We start from the raw sequence: 22,481 nt of genomic DNA on the forward strand, positions 1-22,481 counted from the left end.
GGGAGGGTTGTGGAGGGGGTGGGGGGGGGGGGTGGGTAATGAAATAATATAAGCGGGTGGTTGGATGGGAGCATCACCCTTGAATCATATACCTATGATGTTCGCATGGGTGTACGATCCGATAGTGATGTCGTTTCTTCTTCTCTTTACTAGCCTATCCTGCTTCTTTGGTTTGTGATTGGATTTTTGACAGGGGATATTTTTTTTTCTGTAAATCTTCTGCCTGTTTGTTCTTGGTTATTTATAATTTAGCTTATGATATCTTCAGGTTATGATTTTGATTTACATTTGTACAATTTTTGTTAGATTGCTTGTTTTTTTGTTTCAGCGGTCTCTCATATAACCTCAATTGTGTTGGAAGAGACCTAAAGCAACAAACAAACATTTGTACTATTTTTGTTAGATTGCTTGTTTTTTTGTTTCAGCGGTCTCTCGTATAACCTCAATTGTGTTGGAAGAGACCTAAAGCAACAAACAAACATTTGTACTATTTTTGTTAGATTGCTTGTTTTTTTGTTTCAGGGTCTCTCATATAACCTCAATTGTGTTGGAAGAGACTAAAGCAACAAACAAACATTTGTACTATTTTTGTGAGATTGCTTTTTTTTTTTGTTTCAGCGGTCTCTCAATAACCTCAATTGTGTTGAAGAGACCTAAAGCAACAAAAACATTTGTACTATTTTTGTAGATTGCTTGTTTTTTTTTTGTTCAGCGGTCTCTCATATAACTCAATTGTGTTGAAGAGACTAAAGCAACAAACAAACATTGTACTATTTTTGTAGATTGTTGTTTTTTGTTTCAGCGGTCTCTCATATAACTCAATGTGTTGGAAGAGACTAAGCAACAACAAACATTTGTACTATTTTGTGAGATTGCTTGTTTTTTGTTCAGCGTCTCTCATATAACCTCAATTGTGTTGGAAGAACCTAAAGCAACAAACAAACATTTGTACTATTTTTGTAGATTGCTTGTTTTTTGTTTCAGCGGTCTCTCATATAACCTCAATTGTGTTGAAGAGACCTAAAGCAACAACAAACATTTGTACTATTTTTGTTAGATTGCTTGTTTTTTGTTTCAGCGTCTCTCATATAACCTCAATTGTGTTGAAGAGACCTAAAGCAACAAACAAACATTTGTACTATTTTTGTGATTGCTTGTTTTTTTTTTGTTTCAGCGGTCTCTCATATAACCTCAATTGTGTTGGAAGAGACCTAAAGCAACAAACAAACATTTGTACTATTTTGTGAGATTGCTTTTTTTTTGTTTCAGCGGTCTCTCATATAACCTCAATTGTGTTGGAAGAGACCTAAAGCAACAAACAAACATTTGTACTATTTTTGGTAGATTGCTTGTTTTTTTGTTTCAGCGGTCTCTCATATAACCTCAATTGTGTTGGAAGAGACCTAAAGCAACAAACAAACATTTGTACTATTTTTGTAGATTGCTTGTTTTTTTGTTTCAGCGGTCTCTCATATAACTCAATTGTGTTGGAAGAGACCTAAAGCAACAAACAAACATTTGTACTATTTTTGTGAGATTGCTTGTTTTTTTGTTTTCAGCGTCTCTCATATAACCTCAATTGTGTTGGAAGAGACCTAAAGCAACAAACAAACATTTGTACTATTTTTGTTAGATTGCTTGTTTTTTTTGTTTCAGCGGTCTCTCATATAACCTCAATTGTGTTGGAAGAGACCTAAAGCAAAAAACAAACATTTGTACTATTTTTTTAGATTGCTTGTTTTTTTGTTTCAGCGGTCTCTCATATAACCTCAATTGTGTTGGAAGAGACCTAAAGCAACAAACAAACATATGTACTATTTTTGTTAGATTGCTTGTTTTTTTGTTTCACGGTCTCTCATATACCTCAATTGTGTTGAAGAGACCTAAAGCAACAAACAAACATTTGTACTATTTTTGTGATTGCTTGTTTTTTTTTTTCAGCGGTCTCTCATATAACCTCAATTGTGTTGGAAGAACCTAAAGCAACAAACAAACATTTGTACTATTTTGTGAGATTGCTTGTTTTTTGGTTCAGCGGTCTCTCATATAACCTCAATTGTGTTGGAAGAGACCTAAAGCAACAAACAAACATTTGTACTATTTTTGTGAGATTGCTTGTTTTTTTGTTTCAGCGGTCTCTCATATAACCTCAATTGTGTTGGAAGAGACCTAAAGCAACAAACAAACATTTGTACTATTTTTGTGAGATTGCTTGTTTTTTTGTTTCAGCGGTCTCTCATATAACCTCAATTGTGTTGAAGAGACCTAAAGCAACAAACAAACATTTGTACTATTTTTGTGAGATTGCTTGTTTTTTTTGTTTCAGCGTCTCTCTATAACCTCAATTGTGTTGGAAGAGACCTAAAGCAACAAACAAACATTTGTACTATTTTTGTTAGATTGCTTGTTTTTTTGTTTCAGCGGTCTCTCATATAACCTCAATTGTGTTGAAAGAGACCTAAAGCAACAAACAAACATTTGTACTATTTTTGTAGATTGCTTGTTTTTTTTGTTTCAGCGGTCTCTCATATAACCTCAATGTTTGAAGAGACCTAAAGCAACAAACAAACATTTGTACTATTTTGTTAGATTGCTTGTTTTTTTTTTTGTTTCAGCGGTCTTCATATAACCCAATTGTGTTGGAAGAGACCTAAAGCAACAAACAAACATTTGTACTATTTTTGTTAGATTGCTTGTTTTTTTTGTTTCAGCGGTCTTCATATAACCTCAATTGTGTTGGAAGAGACCTAAAGCAACAAACAAACATTTGTACTATTTTTGTGATTGCTTTTTTTTTTTTTTCAGCGGTCTTCATATAACCTCAATTGTGTGGAAGAGACTAAAGCAAAAAAAAATTTGTACTATTTTGTGAATTGCTTGTTTTTTTTCACGGTCTTCATATACCAATTGTGTTGAAGAGACAAGCAACAAAAACATTTGTACTATTTTTGTAGATTGCTTGTTTTTTTGTTTCAGCGGTCTTCATTATCATTGTGTGGAAGAGACTAAAGCAAAAACAAAAACATTTGTACTATTTTTGTATTGCTTGTTTTTTGTTTCAGCGTCTTCATATAACCTCAATGTGTGGAAGGACCTAAAGCAACAAAAACATTGTACTATTTTTGTAGATTGCTTTTTTTTTCAGCGTCTCATATAACCTCAATTGTGTTGGAAGAGACCTAAAGCAACAACAACATTGTACTATTTTGTGTAGATTGCTTGTTTTTTTTGTTTCTCGCGGTCTTCATTAATCTAATTTGTTGAAGAACTAAAGCAACAAAACATTTGTACTATTTTTGTAGATTGCTTGTTTTTTTGTTTCAGCGGTCTCTCATATAACCTCAATTGTGTTGAAAGAGACCTAAAGCAACAAACAAACATTTGTACTATTTTTGTTAGATTGCTTGTTTTTTTTGTTTCAGCGGTCTCTCATATAACCTCAATTGTGTTTGAAGAGACCTAAAGCAACAAACAAACATTTGTACTATTTTTGTGAGATTGCTTGTTTTTTTGTTTCAGCGGTCTCTCATATAACCTCAATTGTGTTGGAAGAGACCTAAAGCAACAAACAAACATTTGTACTATTTTTGTTAGATTTCTTGTTTTTTTTTTGTTTCAGCGGTCTCTCATATAACCTCAATTGTGTTGGAAGAGACCTAAAGCAACAAACAAACATTTGTACTATTTTTGTTAGATTGCTTGTTTTTTTGTTTCAGCGGTCTCTCATATAACCTCAATTGTGTTGGAAGAGACCTAAAGCAACAAACAACAAACAAATACTATAAAGGGGTTCAATATCTAGCTTGAGTAGGTATAATATTCTGGGGAGATAGACAAAAGAGGAAGCGAAAGAGGAGAATGCTTCAAGATAGAGAGAGAGAGAGAGAGAGAGAGAGAGAGAGAGAGAGAGAGAGAGAGAGAGAGAGAAAGAGAAAGAAAGAGAGAGAGCGAGCGAGAGAGAGAGAAAGAGAAAGAGAGAGAGAGAGAGAGAGAGAGAGAGAGAGAGAGAGAGAGAGAGAGAGTTAAAGTAAAAAACTAGCCCTTCAGAGCAGGAGTTTATCCCGGTTTCTATAGCGTGAAACTAACAATAGCAATTCTTTGCCACCCTTTGGATTTGGATGCTAGTCTTTTGCAAAATACTTTCCGCCAGATCTGACGGTCCCAGCTACCCAATTACTGCTGATTGGAGAAGAGAGGGGACGATGAGGAGAGAGTGGGGGGGGGGGGGCGGGAAATAAATCTTGACCTCACACGAGATCGATCTGGGTCCCTTTGCTTGTGAAGCGAGTGCTCTACCAACTGAGCTATCGGGGGAACCCTCAAGTACACAATAAGTTATCATTGGACTTTTAGGGTTAAACAGTCGTGACGTCACTTCCCTCGTAACGACGTATAGTAACTGGTTCTAAACTATCGGAACAATGGCGGACGCCATTATCTCCATCGCCGCCCTTATGAAATACTTCTCCGACGAGCATAAAAGTGTATCCAGAGGAGAAAAAAATTTGAAATCTGATCGTGTTTTGACTTTTATACATTCTGATCACATGACATGTGAAAAAGTTCTAGCCAGCATGAAGAATAAAAAGTACCGATTTTCTTTGTAAATAATAATAATAATAATAATAATAATAATAATAATAATAATAATAATAATAATAATAATAATAATAATAATAATAATAATAATAATGCTGAAAACTTATATAGCGCTATAACTCCGAGACACCGGACTCTAAGCGCTTAAATTACAAATCACTTTGGCTGAAACATACTCATTCTAACACACAAACACACACACACACATACACACACACACATACACACAACATAACAACACAAACCAGACGCCTATCTTGCTTCTTATATCATCTACTAAAATCGAAACAGATCAGTTTTAAGCGAACGTTTAAAAATAGACAAAGATTAATTTTTCACGAATGCTCTGTGGTAAGGCGTTCCAAAAAGAGGGTCCCAAATGAGAAAAGGATCTCATTCCAGAATTTTTGCGTATTCGAGGGACAAATAGTTTGGTGGAATCACTGGCCGAGGGTTTTATTTTTTTGGTTCAGAACCGAGCTGCTGGTTGCTGGCTGAGCGGACGTGACATCATCAGACTATTGAATCATATTTCTTACCAGGCTTATCAAGTGACACCAGTCCTTGTTCGAACATGACTTCAGCTTGTGTCGGCCGAACCAGGTAAACCAGAACTCCAGCACGAAGACCAGAATTGCCAGCCCTGTGCCCGCCAGCAGGAAGATGAAGGCCGAGGTGAAGTTGAGGATCCCCAAGGTGGCGCTGGACACGCCGTTCCCGATACCCTTGTTGCTGTTCGTCTTTTTGCGTTTCGTGTGGCACGCGCCCGCTAGCCAGAACTCCTTGAGTCGGTCCATCTCACCTAGGGGGAGGTGGTGGGGAGGGGGAGGGGGGATGATAGATCGATATGGTTAAAGGGATATACGTGAATTTGGTAGGTAGGTGGGTAGGTAGATATGTAGGTATGTAGGCAGATGGAAAGGTGGATGGATTGATGGATGGATGGATGGATGAATGGATGTGGATGAATGGATGGGTAGATGGATGGATGGATAGACAGACAGACAGACAGACAGATAGACAGACAGACAGCCAGACATATTCAAATATAGATAGATAGATAGATAGATAGACAGACAGACATATTTAAATATAGATAGATAGATAGATAGAGAGATAGATAGATTGACAGATAGATAGATTGACAGATAGATAGATTGACAGATAGATATATTGACAGATAGATATATTGACAAATAGATAGATGGGCAAACAGACTGACAGTCAGACAAACCGAAATCAGAATCAGACCAAGAAACCCAATCACTGTTGGGTGGACAAGATATGGGTGGGGGTGGGGGAGGGAGGGGGGGGGGGTCAGAACATTTTCAGTACAATAAACAGCATTTTCCACACCAAAAATAAGTGAAATGAAACATGAGTTTCAAATTTAATTAAAAACCTGTAAATTTAATTTCCATCAATCCCACACAATACCGTTTTGAGACGATGGGTCACAATTTGTCTTAGGCGCAAGTATCAACCATACACAGACTAAGATCAGGCAATTATTGTTATTATAATTTTTTTTTCTTCTCTCTCATTTTGCACCCGTTCCTGCTAGCCAATTATCGAAACAGATCGAAGGGGGAATAACTCGAGGTCTCTCCTGGCGACAAGTCACGAAATCCCTCATTAGCCATTGCACAGCCAGGCTGGGTAGTCTCCCCTTTATTGATCCGGTTATCTAGTTATAATTAACTAACTCTTGTAGTAAAGATCTGACCAGTTTTCAAGAACTGGATCAGACTGTAGCCTTCGAAAACACGTGCTTTCGTACTCTTTAACAACAACAAAAAAAAGTTGTTGTTTTTTTGAAATTTTGGTCAGAAAATTCGTCCTTCAAATATTGGTAGATTAAAATAATCGTCATTGATCGATTAAAATGACCCCCATCTTGTCAAAAATTCAATCTTGGGACTTCATGGAAGACTTCATTAATTTCCTGGTTTGAGATTAATTGGTCGATATTTGAAGGACGAGTATTATGGCCAAAATTTTAAAAGTAATTTTAACTGCTAATCAAAGTATGATTCACGTACCCATATCGCCATCCTCAACACACCACTAAGAGGAGAATAAGAATGGAAATAACAATGAGGAGGATAAGAAGAAGAAGAAGAAGAAGAAGAAGAAGAAGAAGAAGAAGAAGAAGAAGAAGAAGAAGAAGAAGAAAAGTAGGAGGAGGAGGGCGGATGAAGAGGAGATGGAGTTGGAGATAGAGAAGGCGTTTGAGGAGGAGGAGGAAATGGAGGTAGAAGAGGAGATGAGGAGAGGATCATGATATTATAATATTATTATGAGGAGGAGGGCGAGGATGAAAAGGCTCAAATCGAATCCTGTCTCAATAGGGTTAAAACAATTCCAACTGCCCTCCATATAATCATCCATACACCCCTCCCTCTTCCACCTCCAACTTGCCAACCCCCCCCCCCCCCCCTCACCCCTCCCCTCACATCTCCATTTACCACTTACAACTCGGCACCCCCCCCCCCCATCCCCCACCACTTACAACTCGCCACTCCCCACCCACCACTCACTCACCTTCCGACTGGAGTTTGAGAATGACCTTGTTGACCCTGTCCAGCCAGGGACTGCCCAGGGGGAAAGACACCCCGTACCCAGTGGTGGCGTACCAGTTCCCCACCGTAATCAGTTGGCAATCCTCGTCCTTGCCCTCCTTGTATCTCAGAACGCTGGCGTCGTACACGAACGCCTGGAGCTCTCTGCAATAAGAAGATACGTTTTGCACTATAGTGATAAATATCGAATCGGAATAATAGTTTTACACAATGCTCTGGGTGGGGGTGGGGGGAGGGGGGGGGGGGGTCCCCGATAGCTCAGTTGGTAAACCACTAGCTTTACATGCAAAGGGACTGGAATCACTCTCGGGTGACGTCGGGGTTTTTTTTTTCCGACCTCTCTAACCACTCAGCAGTGATTGGGTATCCGGGTCTGCTAGATCTGGTGGAAAGTACTTTGCAGTAGACAAGCATCCTATCTAAAGGGTTGCAAGCAATTGATATTGTCAGTCTAAATCTATAGAAAAAAGGATTTTAAAACTCCGGCTCCATGAGGCACTAAAACATTGAGAGCATCTAAAGAGCTAGTTTTATCATGTCTGTCCGATTCATTTCGATAGGAACATCCGAATAGGCCTGGCATTTTGTCACGAAAACGCCATTAGATATAAACTCTAAAAGAAAATGCCTCGTATAACAAGCACGGTTCACTTTTCCTGAAAGAAAAAAGAAGAAGAAACGGAGCAAGGAACAACTCAAGAGCTAATTTTGTCGATTGTGTTCCAAGTTGCTTTCGATAAAAAAAACATTCGAATCTGCCTTAACCGATTTATGATTATAAAATTAAATTAGGACTTCAGAGAATTGAGACAGGGGTGGGGGGGGGGGGGGGACAATTATTTGATTGAGGTGGTAGTTTTATCTCATGTCTAATTGGTGGTGATAGGTGCAAAATGAGCCTCAATCATGCTAAAATGTTATAGATGTGTAATTAAGTTGACGTCACTCGGGTCATTGTTATTGTTTTTTGTCATCCGCGTTTATGGGTAATTCTCACTAATCTGTATTAACCAGACTATTAACGTTAAAGTTTACACATAGTTTTGTGTGTTAGTCCGTTAAACCTCCGGATGGCAATGTTGTGAGCTTCTTAGCCAAGCGCATACCATCTATAAAACTACTGGGGACTTGAGAGCTGATATTTGGATTAGATTCGATTTTAATTCTAAATCAAAATACACTACATTATAATCACCGTTTTCTTTCTTTTTTCTTTTTTTTTTTTCTTTCTTTCTTTTGATTTTTTTTTCTCTTTAAAAATAATGAAGCGTGGAGCATCTCAAAGAGATTATTCTGTCAATTTTTTTTCGGATCTCTTTCGATAAGAGCCTCGGAATTGACATCAATCGTCCCATGTTTTCTTTTTTCTTCAAGTACCAAGTCTGTTGCCAGACATCGGTGATCATGGTACACCATTCATCTCGCTGATCTCTTCTCTTCTTCGAGGTTCCATGCCTGGTCCAGGCTTCGGATACTGCATGAATTATCTCTCTCCATTCCTCCCTGTCTCTTGCTTTTTCAAACAGCTCTTGGATTGTTAGGTTGGTGAAGCCCTTCAGTTGGTCTATGAGTGTTTTTCTTTGTCTCCCCCGGGCGCGTTTACCAGGTATTTTTCCACAACTTGTCAGGTATTCATTCTTATTTTTCCTTACTATGTGTCCGAAAAAGGATAGTTGTCGATCCACTATTAAGGGCATTAGTTTCCTTTGTTGGTATGTTTGTTTTAGCACTTCTTCGTTCGTTTTGTGTGCAGTATACGATATTCTCTGCATCCTTCTCAAGCACCACATTTCAAAAGCTTCAATGTTCTTTTGTGTTTCTGCATTTGTAGTCCAGCTTTCGCATCCGTATAACAAGATTGGCCACACGTAGCACTTCAAGACTCGGAATCTAATCCCGAACGACATCTGTTTGTTTTTCAAAATGTTTCCCAGGTCCATGAAGGCCTGTTTGGCTTGAGTTATTCTTGCTCGTATGTCTCGGTTACATCTTCCATCTGTTGTCACTATTGAACCTAGGTATTTAAAACTTTCTACGTTGGTAAGTTGCTCGCCGTGAATCGTTATATTGCAGGTGTTGTTGTTTTCGGGGTTTTTCTGTATTACCATGCATTCCGTTTTGGTGATATTCACTTCCATTCCCTTGGCTTCACTATCTACTACCACTTTGTCAACAATCTTTTGAAGTTGGATTTCTGATGTTGCAATGAGTACCGTATCGTCTGCGTATCTTATATTATTTATGTTGTGACCTCCTACTTTTATTCCCTCCATATTATTTATGCCCCTCATGATTGTTTCTTGGTATAGATTAAACAGATCTGGTGAGGCAACACACCCTTGACGGACTCCTTTCTTAATAGGAATGGAATTTCCTGTAGAGTTTCCGATTTTGATAGATGCCTGCTGGGTGTAGTATAATGTTTGCACGAGTCTGAGGTCTTTCTCATCAGCGCCAATGAAGTGCAGTTGTTTTAGTATTTCTTCGTGGCGTACTCTATCAAAAGCTTTTTTGTAGTCGACAAAACAGAGGTATAGTGGGGTCTGAACCTGTATAGCTCTTTCACTTAAAACACAGAGGAGGTATATTGCGTTCCTTGTCCCTCTGTCAGGTTGGAATCCATATTGTTCTTCTGCGATTTCGGGGTTAATCTTATTCCTTAGCCTGTTGATAATTATACGCAACAGTATTTTGTTGATGTGGCTTATTAAACTTATAGTTCTAAAATTTTCGCATCTGACTGCACCTGCTTTCTTTGGTATTGCTATGAAAATAGAGTTACAGAGATCTTCTGGAATTTTCCCAGTATTGTATATATTGTTGAATAATATGTGAAGTTCATCAATTGCTAGATCTCCTAGGTTTTTTAATACCTCTACAGATATTTCATCAGGGCCTGTTGCTTTACCATCCCTCATTCGTTCCATGGCATGTTCAATTTCACTTTTGGTGATGTTTGGTCCGCTTAATGGTTCTTTGAATTTTAGTGGTGGTTCATTTCTATTTGGATCATTGTACAGTTCGCCTATGTATTCTACCCATCGGCATTCTATATGTTGTTCTTCAAATAGCAGTTCCCCTTGTTTGTTTTGGATACAACTTCCTGCTGCTTTGCTTTTCCTTTTCCCTGATAGTTCTTTTATTCTTTGGTGAGCTTGTTGGGGGTTGGGTTTGTATTCTCTTTCGATTTCGCAGCATTTCCAGTCTAGATAGTTCTCGTGTGCCTCGATGCATTTGGATTTAATGTGGTTGTTCAATGTTTGGTATTCTGCAGACCCTCTGTTGCATTTTCGTCTTTCTTCAAATAAGTTTAGAATTTCATTTGTCATCCATTCCTTTTTGCTGTTTATTTGAGCTATTGGTAAATGCTTTTCTGCAGTTGCTTTGACACACTTTTGGAATATATCAAATTGTTTTTCACATTTTTCGTTATCAGGTTCACTTTGGCTTTGTATCATGAGTGCATTTTCAAATTCTTCTCTCATTTTTGTTTGTATGCCATTGTCTTTGCATAACCTGTAATCCCTCTTTATTCTACCAGCTGTTCTCTGAATAGCTTTAAACTTTATCCTTACTGTACAAACAACTGGGACATGGTCACTGTCTACATCGGCGCCTGGATAGGTTTTGCAATTTAATATGCCATTTCTGAATCTTGATGATACTGCTATAAAGTCTATCTGGTTCCTTGCTCTGTCCCCTGGTGATTGCCATGTCCAGGTTCTTCTTGGGTGTTGTTGAAACCAGGTGTTTGAAATCATTAATTTATTTGTTCTACACCAATCTGCCCAGATGTTTCCTCGTTCATTTCTGTCTCCGAGTCCATGTGGTCCGATTATGTCACCATCTCTGCCTCTGCCAATCTTAGCATTTAGGTCCCCCATTACCATAAGGATCTCGCTGATCAGATAACCTCAAAAAACTAATATTACTCTTATCTTTCTTTTATTATAAAAACGTATGATATTTAAATTTTAAATCAAATTGCCCAATAATGCACATTCCTTTATTTTTTTTCTGTTTTTTTGTTTTGTTTTGTTTTCGGTTTGTGTTTGTTGTTTTTGTGTTTGATTTTTTGTTTTGTTTTGTTTTTTTTTGTTTTTTTTTTGTTTTTGTTTTGTTTGTTTGTTTTTTGTTTTTTTTTAAAATTTTTTTTTGTTTTTTGTTTTTGTTTTTGTTTTTTTTGTTTTGTTTTTTATTTTTTTTTTTTTTCATTTGGAGGGGGGGGGGGGGTGAAGGGGGGGATCTGTTTTTGTTGTTTTTTTTTAATGAAGCGGGGGAAATCTCAAGAGCTTATTCTGTCAGATTTTGTTCTGATTGCTTTCGAGAAGAACATCGGCCGAATCTGCCTCGTACTTGAAACTGTCATGGCCGTGAATCAAATTTTGTGCAACTGTCGATTATTCCCCTTTGACCCCAGAATAATTATCACGATTGCCTCCCTTACTGCCATTGTTATCATCAGCAGCAGCCATTCTCTCCATCCGCCCACTCTCTCCTTATCTCTCTCCTCTCTCTCTTTCTCTCTCTCTCTCTTTCTCTCTCTCTTTCTCTCTCTCTCTTTGTCTCTCTTTCTCTCTCTCTTTCTCTCTCTATCTCTTTCTCAAACTCTTTCTCTCTCTATCTCTTTCTCTCTCTATCTATCTGTCTATCTATCAATCAATCTCTCTGTGTCACCTTCTTTCCTTTCTATATCTCCCGTACTGTCTCTCTCCATTTCTCCCCCCCCCCTCCCCTCTCTTTCTCCCTCTATCTTGCTCGCTCTGTCTCTCTCCATTTCTCCCCCCCCCTCTTTCTCCCTCTCTCTTGCTCGATCTGTCCCTTGCTCGCTCTCTCCCTTCCTGTCTGTCTCTCCTCCTTTCTCTCTGTCTTTCCCTCTCCCCTTGTCTTTCTCTCTCCTCTCTCTCTCCTCTCTCTCTCCTCCTCCTCTCCTCTCTCTCTCTTCTTCTCTCTCTCTCTCTCTCTTCTCTCCCCCCCCCCCCCCGACTTGACAGGTGACAAAACAGACACGGTGTTTTTTTTGTTTTTTTTTTTTATCTTGTGTTTGTTTGTTTATTGTTTTTGTTTTTTTGTTTCATGTTTCAAAATTTGTTTTTGTTTTTATTGGACGATCTATTTTAACCGCATTAACTTTATACAAAACGAAATAGCGTCACGAAAAATAAAAATTCTAGTCTCACACTATAACTCCCCCACTATCTAAGTTGGTTATAATGTGCCCTTTGCTTACACCCCCCCCCCTCTCCCCTCCCCCCTCCACACACACACACACATACACACACATACATACATGCATACACATTTTTTCCCGCCTTCCTTGTTGATCGATTTGTCAAAATCCCGCTAGGACACGGCATTTTTGAATTGATGGCGTTGCGTTCCAGAATGTTCCAATCTCTCTCTCTCTCTCTCTCTCTCTCTCTCTCTCTCCCCCCCCCCCCCCCCCCCCCCCACTCTCTCTCATTTCATGACAGGAGTTTTCAATTTCATTAGCTCTGAATTATTTTTTTTTGCCAGCCGCAGATACGGGCGATGCGACTTGTTGTTGTTGTTGTTTGTTGTTGTTGTTTATTGTTTGGTGTGGTTGTTTGCAGTTGTTGTTGTTGTTGTTGATGTTGTTGTTTGGTGTGGTTGTTTGCTGTTCTTGTTGTTGTTGTTGATGTTGTTGTTGTTTGTTGTTTGGTGTGGTTGTTTGCTGTTCTTGTTGTGTTGTTGTTGATGTTGTTGTTTGGTGTGGTTGTTTGCTGTTCTTGTTGTTGTTGTTGATGTTGTTGTTGTTTGTTGTTTGGTGTGGTTGTTTGCTGTTCTTGTTGTTGTTGTTGATGTTGTTGTTGTTGTTGTTTGGTGTGGTTGTTTGCTGTTCTTGTTGTTGTTGTTGTTTGTTGTTGTTGTTTATTGTTTGGTGTGGTTGTTTGCTGTTCTTGTTGTTGTTGTTGATGTTGTTGTTGTTGTTGTTTGGTGTGGTTGTTTGCTGTTCTTGTTGTTGTTGTTGATGTTGTTGTTGTTTGTTGTTTGGTGTGGTTGTTTGCTGTTCTTGTTGTTGTTGTTGATGTTGTTGTTGTTGTTGTTTGGTGTGGTTGTTTGCTGTTCTTGTTGTTGTTGTTTGTTGTTGTTGTTTATTGTTTGGTGTGGTTGTTTGCTGTTCTTGTTGTTGTTGTTGATGTTGTTGTTGTTTGTTGTTTGGTGTGGTTGTTTGCTGTTCTTGTTGTTGTTGTTGATGTTGTTGTTTGGTGTGGTTGTTTGCTGTTCTTGTTGTTGTTGTTGATGTTGTTGTTGTTTGTTGTTTGGTGTGGTTGTTTGCTGTTCTTGTTGTTGTTGTTGATGTTGTTGTTTGGTGTGGTTGTTTGCTGTTCTTGTTGTTGTTGTTGATGTTGTTGTTGTTTGTTGTTTGGTGTGGTTGTTTGCTGTTCTTGTTGTTGTTGTTGTTGTTGTTGATGTTGTTGTTTGGTGTGGTTGTTTGCTGTTCTTGTTGTTGTTGTTGATGTTGTTGTTTGGTGTGGTTGTTTGCTGTTCTTGTTGTTGTTGTTGATGTTGTTGTTGTTTGTTGTTTGCTGTTCTTGTTGTTGTTGTTTGTTGCTTGTCGTTGTTTGTTGTTTGTTGTTGTTGTTGTTGTTATTGTTGTTGTTCTTAAAAAAATAATAAAATAATTTTCTTTATTCATCCCATTGGGGAATTTTGTCTTTAGGGTCTATTCCAAGATAAGACTGGAATAACCCAGGCGTGAGCTGCAGTGCAGCGCCGAAAAAAGTAAGCTAGGGCGAGGTGATTGTCTCAAGGCCACACAAAGAGGCGGGTAGTCGAACTCGGTACCTTTCGGGTTCGAAGCAAATACCATACCGCTGACTTACGCTGTTGTTGTTGTTGTTGTTGTTGTTGTTGTTGTTGTTGTTGTTGTTGTTGTTGTTCTTGTTGTTGTTGTGCTTGTTGTTGTTGTTGTTGTTGTTGTTGTTGTTGTTGTGCTTGTTGTTGTTGTGCTTGTTGTTGTTGTGCTTGTTGTTGTTGTTGTTGTTGTTGTTGTTGTTGTTGTTGTTGTTGTTGTGCTTGTTGTTGTTGTTGTTGTTGTTGTTGTTGTTGTGCTTGTTGTTGTTGTTGTTGTTGTTGTTGTTGTTGTTGTGCTTGTTGTTGTTGTTGTTGTTGTTGTGCTTGTTGTTGTTGTTGTTGTTTGTTGTGTTGTTGTTGTTGTTGTTGTTGCTTGTTGTTGTTGTTGTTGTTGTTGTTGTTGTTGTTGTTGTTGTTGTTGTTGTTGTTGTGTTGTCTTGTTGTTGTTGTTGTTGTTGTTGTTGTTGTTTGTTGTTGTTGTTGTTTGTTGTGCTTGTTGTTGTTGTTGTTGTTGTTTGTTGTTGTTTGTTGTGCTTGTTGTTGTTTTTGTTGTTAGATATGAACATTTATATAACGCATTTCCACGACTAATCCATGCTCAATGCGCTCCACAATTTCCCCCAGAAGGCGTTGTGGAACATATTTTCATTTCATACAGTATCATTCGTCCTTCTTTTGTTTGTTAAAACAACACCAGGTACTTATTCACACCAGAGTTGAGTGGGGTAAAAGGTGTTAAAGTGCTTTATCCAAAGACACGCAGTGATCCCAATTGATATGATCTTTGGTTTAATTTCATCTGTACGGCTATAATGTGTGGTCTTGTGGCATGGCACTCATCTTTGGATCGGAAGGTCCAGGGTTCGACTCCGCTCGGAGCGGTGTATAATTGAGTCCTTTCTTATGTTCCCAATGATGATCTATGAATATTTCATTTATTTATTCCTCAGATTAAATATTTACGCAATCGCAATAACACGATTCTTATATTATATCCCTCTCTACTTTTTTAGTATAATATCATTTACCTTTACCAGTTTATAAAGTATCTTGATAATCATTTGATTATTTATTTATATTGGACACGAATTATATTATGAGTATACTCAACACACAGTCACCATAATATAACCGCTTGAGTTCCGCTGTACAAAGTACTTTAAAACTTTTAATATTCTTTGTCAATTTTTATTTAATTTATCAAATTTCTTTTATTTGTATTGTGACACAGAATTATAATTTCCATACAAAGATCAAAAAAGTATATCTTATTTTTATCTTATCTTATCTTATCGTACGACATAACACCCTAACAACTTTCATTCTCACAGAGACGGGTTTGGTAACAAGCTAATGATACACTCGCACCTCGACGGTATATGGTCTTTGCTTCGTACCTGAAAGTTACCGAGTTCGACATCATCATCATCATCATCATCACCATCATCACCACCATCATCATCACCACCACCACCATCACCACCATAAACACCACTACTAACTGTGACTTGAGAGCGTCTATAACGTATTCCACCGATATCTGGCTATATTTCATAATAACCGGCTGGCTGACGTTGTGAGAATTTTACCTAAACGCACACCACCAATACTTACTGTGATTTGAGAGCGTCTATGGCGTGTTCCACCGAGATCTGGCTGAACTTGGACATATACTTGTACATTTTTGGGTCGTTCTTCTTGACCAGCACCACCACCACCACTGCCACCACCACCATCAGATCACCCTCCTCATCCTCATCATCATCATCATCCTCATCATCATCATCATCATCATCATCATCTTCATCATCATCATCATCGTCATCATCATCATCACCACCACACACGAATACTCACTGTGACTTGAGAGCGTCTATGGCGTGTTCCACCGAGATCTGGCTGAACTTGGACATATACTTGTACATTTTTGGGTTGTTCTTCTTGATGTTGCTCTCGGCTGTCCCGTTGGGGATGGTGGCGAAACGGAACGGGGGGTTCACAGAATACGGATTCAGAAGCTGAGGAGAAAAAATGAAGACGAGAAATAGATGAAATTTGTGACCAATTGTTTCAAAACGGTAATATTTGAATTTAGCGGGTGGCTCATTCTGGTAGAATGAAGATAATTCCTTAAAGAGATACCCCCCCCCCACAAAAAAACAACAACAAAAAACAAATAAATAAATAGATGAATAAATAAATAACAGATAATAAATGAATAAATAAATAGATAAATAAATAAATAGATAAATAAATAAATAGATAAATAAATAAATAAATAAATGAATAAAAATTACATTGTTCTGAATATTTCAACCTCTCAAAAAATCTCAAATCTGGGACTTCATGAAAGTCCCAGCTTTGAGAATTTTTGACAAGACGAGGGTAATTTTAATCGATCTGTTTCTAAAGGATGAGTTTTCTGGTCACAATTTTAAATAATTTTTTTTTCTGATTACATCAGAACTCTGATAAGCATTTTACAGCAGGTATTTTGTCTTGTATCACATGATAAATATTGCTGTTGGCTTGGGACCACTTGTAAAGCAATTTGAGCACGTGTTGGTGATAATTCATAGTATTGAACTCTCAAAGTCCTAACTTACCCTGGGGTCATGCATTCCGCTGAGCTCGTAGTATTCCTCCTTGGTGATCATGAAGGCGGCCAGGTTGGCCGTGTACGAGGCCGTGAAGACCAGGGCGAACAGCGCCCAGATGTTGCTGAGGAACTTGCTGGACACGCCCCTGGGGGAGTCCGTGGTCACGGCGGCCCCGAACAGCATGGCCCACATTAGCCAGAAGGCACGGAACAGGGAGAAACGGTGCTCTGGGGAGGAAAAGAAAAAAGATTTTTTTTAAACAGAAGATTCTTGTTGTTTTTTAGTTGTTTTGCTTTCTTTGATTTTGTTTTTTTTTTGTTGTTTTTTTTGTGTTTTTGTTTTTGTTTTTTTTTTTAATCAATCTTACTCTATTCGCTAATGCCTACTATGGAATACATGCTTTTTGAATAGGTCTTTGTTTTCCGTTTTGTCTTTGTTTTTTTTGTTTTTTGTTGTTTTTTTTTTTTTTTTGTTGTTTTGTTGTTGTTGGTGTTGTTTTTTAAAAATACATATTACACTCTCTGCCACTGCATACGATATGATCTATATACCCGTGTATAGTCATTGTTTTTATCTTAGTTATGTTCTGTATTTTTTTAAAAACACCAATCATGAATTATCCGGAACTCTTGCCTGTATACGGTCACATACCGTAAATCTTATACACAGGGATCGTGAATAGCTAATACGGCAGAGTCACGATCTCCCCTGCCAGGCGTTGTCGTCGTACCAGTAAGGTCGTGGGTTCGAGCCCTCATCGCCACCGCGAAGTTTTTATTCTCTGTTGTCTTCTGGCACTTTCCTACTCACTTCATTTCTTGTTATACACACAAATCCCTGAGCACGAACAGTCCCTCCTATCTTAAAGACCTTCTAAACATATATGTCCCCAATAGAAACTTGAGGTCAAGCAATGACCAATCAATCCTTGTCAAACCTAAGCCATTGCGTAAAATAGGTGAACAGACTTCTCAATTTTCGGCCCCCCCATTTTTGGAACTCTCTCCCGTCACACGTGAGATGCTCGGATTCGTTGACAACGTTCAAATCTCGCTTAAAGTTTTATCTTTTTACGTCATAATGTTGCAATATTATTTTCATATTTTGTTGTTGTTAAATTGAATTCGTATCACGTTTCCTTCACACTAGTCTCACTGTAATATGTTTTGTTTTATATCACTGTAAAACGCTTAGAGCCTGTGACAACGGGGTAAAGCGCTATATAAATGCCATTTATTATTATTATTATTATAATTATTAAATGTTACCTATCACTCCACACTAATCCTGTCTCTCAAGTCATTCAACCCTCCGTGTATTCTTGTTGTGTAGCCTATATCATTAGGCCCCAATATTTGGAATGAACTACCACGTGGTCTGAGGGAGTGTAAGTCTTTACCTCCCTTTAAAAAGAATCTCAAGACACATTTTTACTGGATTTGTTTTTATTGACTCTATATATATATATATTTTTTTTCACTTAAAATTGTTAATTTATATTATTGTAAAGTGCCCGGAGCTTGTGTTTTACACGAGAATGAGCGCTGTATAAATGTGTATTATTATTATTATTATTATTATTATTATTATTATTATTATTATTATTATTATTATTATTATTATTACTATTATTATTACTATTATTATTACTATTATTATTACTATTATTATTACTATTATTATTACTATTATTATTATTATTATTATTACTATTATTATTACTATTATTATTACTATTATTATTACTATTATTATTACTATTATTATTACTATTATTATTACTATTATTATTACTATTATTATTACTATTATTATTACTATTATTATTATTATTATCATTATCATTATCATCATTATTATTATCATTATTATTATCATTATTATTATCATTATTATTATCATTATTATTATCATCATTATTATCATCATTATTATCATCATCATTATTATCATCATTATTATCATCATTATTATCATCATTATTATTATCATCATCATTATTATCATCATCATTATTATCATTATCATTATCATTATTATTATCATTATCATTATTATTATCATTATTATTATTATCATTATTATTATTATCATTATCATTATCATTATTATTATTATTATTATTATTATTATTATTATTATTATTATTATTATTATTACATTATGTGGAAAACACATTGAAATGATGTTGGGTCTGTGATGTCTATTATGTCATGTGGTAATTTGTTCCATTCACGTATTTGTTCTGTTCGAGGGGAAAAGATGTATTTGTACGTGTTTGTTCTTGCAAATTGCTGGTGTGCGGCTATGTGGTCTAGTGGTATGACACTCGCTTTCGGATCGGAAGGTCCTGGGTTCGAGCTTCGCTCGGCGCATAGTTGGGTCCTTGGAGAAGGCTTTTTACTCACATTCTCTCGCCGTACTCAGGTGTAAAATGAGTATCTGGCCGTTAACAGCGTTGTCTCTGTCCGAAAAAAAAATGTAATATCACCGTCATGTACTGTCGTCCTACATGATAAATATTGCTGTTAGCTAAGGACCCCTTGTAAAGCACCTTGAGTATGTTTAGTGGATATTGCGCTATATAAACGCTCAATTAAAAAAAAAATCTCAAATGGCTGGTAGACTGTGTCTAGATACGTGTATTGATACATTCTACTTACCGGAAGTGCCCCGTTTCCCGTGGTCCATGCCATCGGGGCTGAGCCACTCGAATAGGAAGATGGAGGCACCAGTCACGTGGACACTGCACACCAAGATGAGGCACCATGACGGATAGTCGTAAGGCTCTGGGGGGGGGGGGGGATGTTAAACATAGTCATAAATAGTAGTCAAAGTTGTATACAGTTATGTGGTATTGTCCTATGACACTTGCTTTCAGATCGGAAGGTCATGAGTTCTACCCTCGCTCGATACATAATTGAGTCCTCGGAAAAGACTTTATTCACATTCTCTCGCCGGACTCAGGAGTAAAATGAGTACCTGGCCGTTAACAGCGTTGTCTCTGTCAGGAAAAAATTGCAATATCGCCTAACAGGCGTCATGTCTCGTTAGTTCTACATGTTAAATGTAGCTATTGGCTAGGGACACTTTGTATAAAGCTTTGAGCATGTTTAGTGGATATTGCGCTATATAAAAGCTCAAGTTTTTAAAATAATTAAGCGACGTTCGTCCAAGAGCCACGTTTACATAATTTGGTCTGGTACTCGAACGCAATAAGAAGTCGTGACGTAACACCTACTCTTCCGTTTCCCAACTCCTTGGAAGTGTCTGGATATCCAGGCCTTCGATGGTCTAATGTAATAAAATGCAATGGAAAATTTATATAGTGCCATTATTCATTTACAAAGCTCAATAGCGCTCCACAATGCCAATAACCAATAATAAGTAAACACATTAATGAATATACACACACAAGCACATCCCCCCCCCCCCCCACACACACACACGCGCGCGCAAATTATAATAAATATGTTACAGTGAATGACATAATCAGCCGGATGGTGAAAAGGTTTGAACTGAGATATTGCCAAGTTTAGTTATAAGGTCAATTTTTATCAAAAATGAGTTCTTGTCATAAATGATTAAATCAACCGTTTTTGTACATCTTAGAAAAATATCAAAGCTTCTTTCACTTCTAAATATTATTTACAGCTTTTCATTCATTCATTCATTCATTCATTCATTCATTCATTCATTCATTCGTTTGCTTTCGTTTCTTTGTTTTTTCCTTGTTTTGATTTTTGTTTTGACTAGTGTTTTGTTGATTTTTTGGGGTTTTTGTTTTTGTGGGTTTTTTTGTTTTTTGTTGTTTTTTTTTTTGGTATTTTTTTGTTTGTTAATAAAGGCGAATACAACATTGATGAACCAAAATTGCAATATCCACTTGTGTAAACAAATACATAAAATAAGGTAAAATTGTTTAATTTACCTAAACCTAAAACTTTGACCTTTCTGATTGACTTTAGGTAGCTAAAACTTTGACCTTTCTGATTGACTTTAGGTACCTAAAACTTTGACCTTTCTGATTGACTTTAGGTAGCTAAAACTTTGACCTTTCTGATTGACTTTAGGTACCTAAAACTTTGACCTTTCTGATTGACTTTAGGTACCTAAAACTTTGACCTTTCTGATTGACTTTAGGTACCTAAAACTTTGACCTTTCTGATTGACTTTAGGTAGCTAACATTTTGACCTTTTTGATTGACTTTAGGTAGCTAACACTTTGACCTTTCTGATTGACTTTAGGTAACTAACTTTGACCTTTTTGATTGACTTTAGGTAGCTAACACTTTGACCTTTCTGATTGACTTTAGGTATCTAAAACTTTGACCTTTCTCATTGACTTTGTATCTAAAACTTTGACCTTTCTGATTGACTTTGTACCTAAAACTTTGACCTTTCTGATTGACTTTAGGTACCTAGGAAAGCAGTGGCGGAGACAGCCCCCTCCCTGATGGCAACGATGAAGGTGATCCCTGTCTCCATATAAGGCACTGAAAAGTTGACAGCTCCGCTCTTGTCCTCGTCAATCGTCATGGAAGCCACGCCCATATCGGCATGCCCCGCCCTCAATTCACCAACAATACCGTTCCATTCGCCATTGGGCATCTGGTGGATGGATAGATGGATGGATGGATGGATGAATGGATTAGTGGATGGATGATTGGATGGAAAGGTAGATAGGTGAATGGATGCATGGATGGGTGGATTAATGGATGGTTGAATATAATATATGGGTGGGGTGGATGGATGGATGGTCGGATCATTGGATGGTTGGGTGGATTGATGGATTGGTGGATGGATAAGTGGATATATATAGATTGATGGATTGGTGGATGGATAAGTGGATATATATATATATATATATATATATATATATATATATATATATATATTGATGGATTGGTGGGTTGGTGGATCCATCAAAGAGGGGTGGGTGGATGGACGGATGGATAGTTGGATCATTTGATCGATTGATGGATTGGTGGATGGATAAGTGGATATATATAGATTGATGGATTGGTGGGTTGGTGGATCCATCTAAGAGGGATGGGTGGATGGACGGATGGATAGTAGGATCATTTGATCGATTGATGGATTGGTGGATGGATAAGTGGATATATATAGATTGATGGATTGGTGGGTTAGTGGATCCATCAAAGAGGGGTGGGTGGATGGACGGATGGATAGTTGGATCATTTGATCGATGGGTGGATTGATAGATTGGTGGATGGATGGATTGGTGGATAGGTAGATGGATTGGTAGATATATGGATGGATGGATGGATGGATGGCTGGATAAATTTGTGGACTTGTGGATAGACCGGTGGATACATGGATTGATGGATGGATGGATGAATGAGTGGGTGGATGAATGGATGGGTGGGTGGATGGTTGGGTGGATGGATGTATGGATGGGTGGGTGTATGGATGGATGGGTGGGTGGATGGATGTATGGATGGATGGGTGGGTGGATGGATGGATGGATGGATGGGTGGTTTGGATAGACGGATATAATTGTATCATCTCAAAAAATGTTAAGTCATAATTTATCAGAGACGTATGTATGCTTATGATCCATGTTGCTTTCATAATTATATTTGTCATCAATATTTCATTGTACTATGAACTTTGTACATTTATGATTCATTCGATCTTGACCAATTTTCAATTACCAGTATTCTATGATAGTATTTTTCGATTGTACACTGCCGTATTAATACATTTTTCCTGACATTCAAAGTTGTGTAAAACTGTCTGTGAATGATACAATACAAGCGATATGAGATTCTGTAATTATAAACTATTGTATGAGGCATTTAAAGGATAATTCCTATTAAGCCTTTTGTAAGATAAGATAAGATAAAAAAGAAAATGA

The 22,481-nt window shown here is 37.4% G+C and overlaps 1 protein-coding gene and 1 long non-coding RNA gene across 4 annotated transcripts in view; both read right to left on the reverse strand.

The window, feature by feature from the left end:
• The window catches only part of LOC144972337 (uncharacterized), a 229,826-nt gene that overhangs the window by 7,925 nt on the left and 199,420 nt on the right, over positions 1 to 22,481 (reverse strand). For all 3 annotated transcript variants that reach the window (XM_078913433.1, XM_078913434.1, XM_078913435.1), the window contains exons 12-17: positions 21,022 to 21,211; positions 19,264 to 19,389; positions 16,607 to 16,827; positions 15,858 to 16,018; positions 7,144 to 7,325; positions 5,139 to 5,401 (exon numbers count right to left, since the gene is read on the reverse strand). In XM_078913433.1, coding sequence (XP_078769559.1) covers positions 5,139 to 5,401; positions 7,144 to 7,325; positions 15,858 to 16,018; positions 16,607 to 16,827; positions 19,264 to 19,389; positions 21,022 to 21,211 — 1,143 coding nt within the window. The remainder of the gene's footprint in view (positions 1 to 5,138; positions 5,402 to 7,143; positions 7,326 to 15,857; positions 16,019 to 16,606; positions 16,828 to 19,263; positions 19,390 to 21,021; positions 21,212 to 22,481) is intronic.
• Positions 1,589 to 2,717, reverse strand: LOC144972342 (uncharacterized). Its single transcript, XR_013645343.1, has 3 exons — positions 2,651 to 2,717; positions 2,341 to 2,458; positions 1,589 to 1,672 (listed from the first exon to the last, which is right to left on the reverse strand). It is a non-coding gene; the product is annotated as an uncharacterized LOC144972342 (long non-coding RNA).

Source organism: Berghia stephanieae, chromosome 5 (assembly GCF_034508935.2).
Source record: "Berghia stephanieae isolate SIO BIC M18660-M18661 chromosome 5, UCSD_Bste_1.3, whole genome shotgun sequence".
Lineage (NCBI taxonomy): Eukaryota > Metazoa > Mollusca > Gastropoda > Nudibranchia > Aeolidiidae > Berghia > Berghia stephanieae.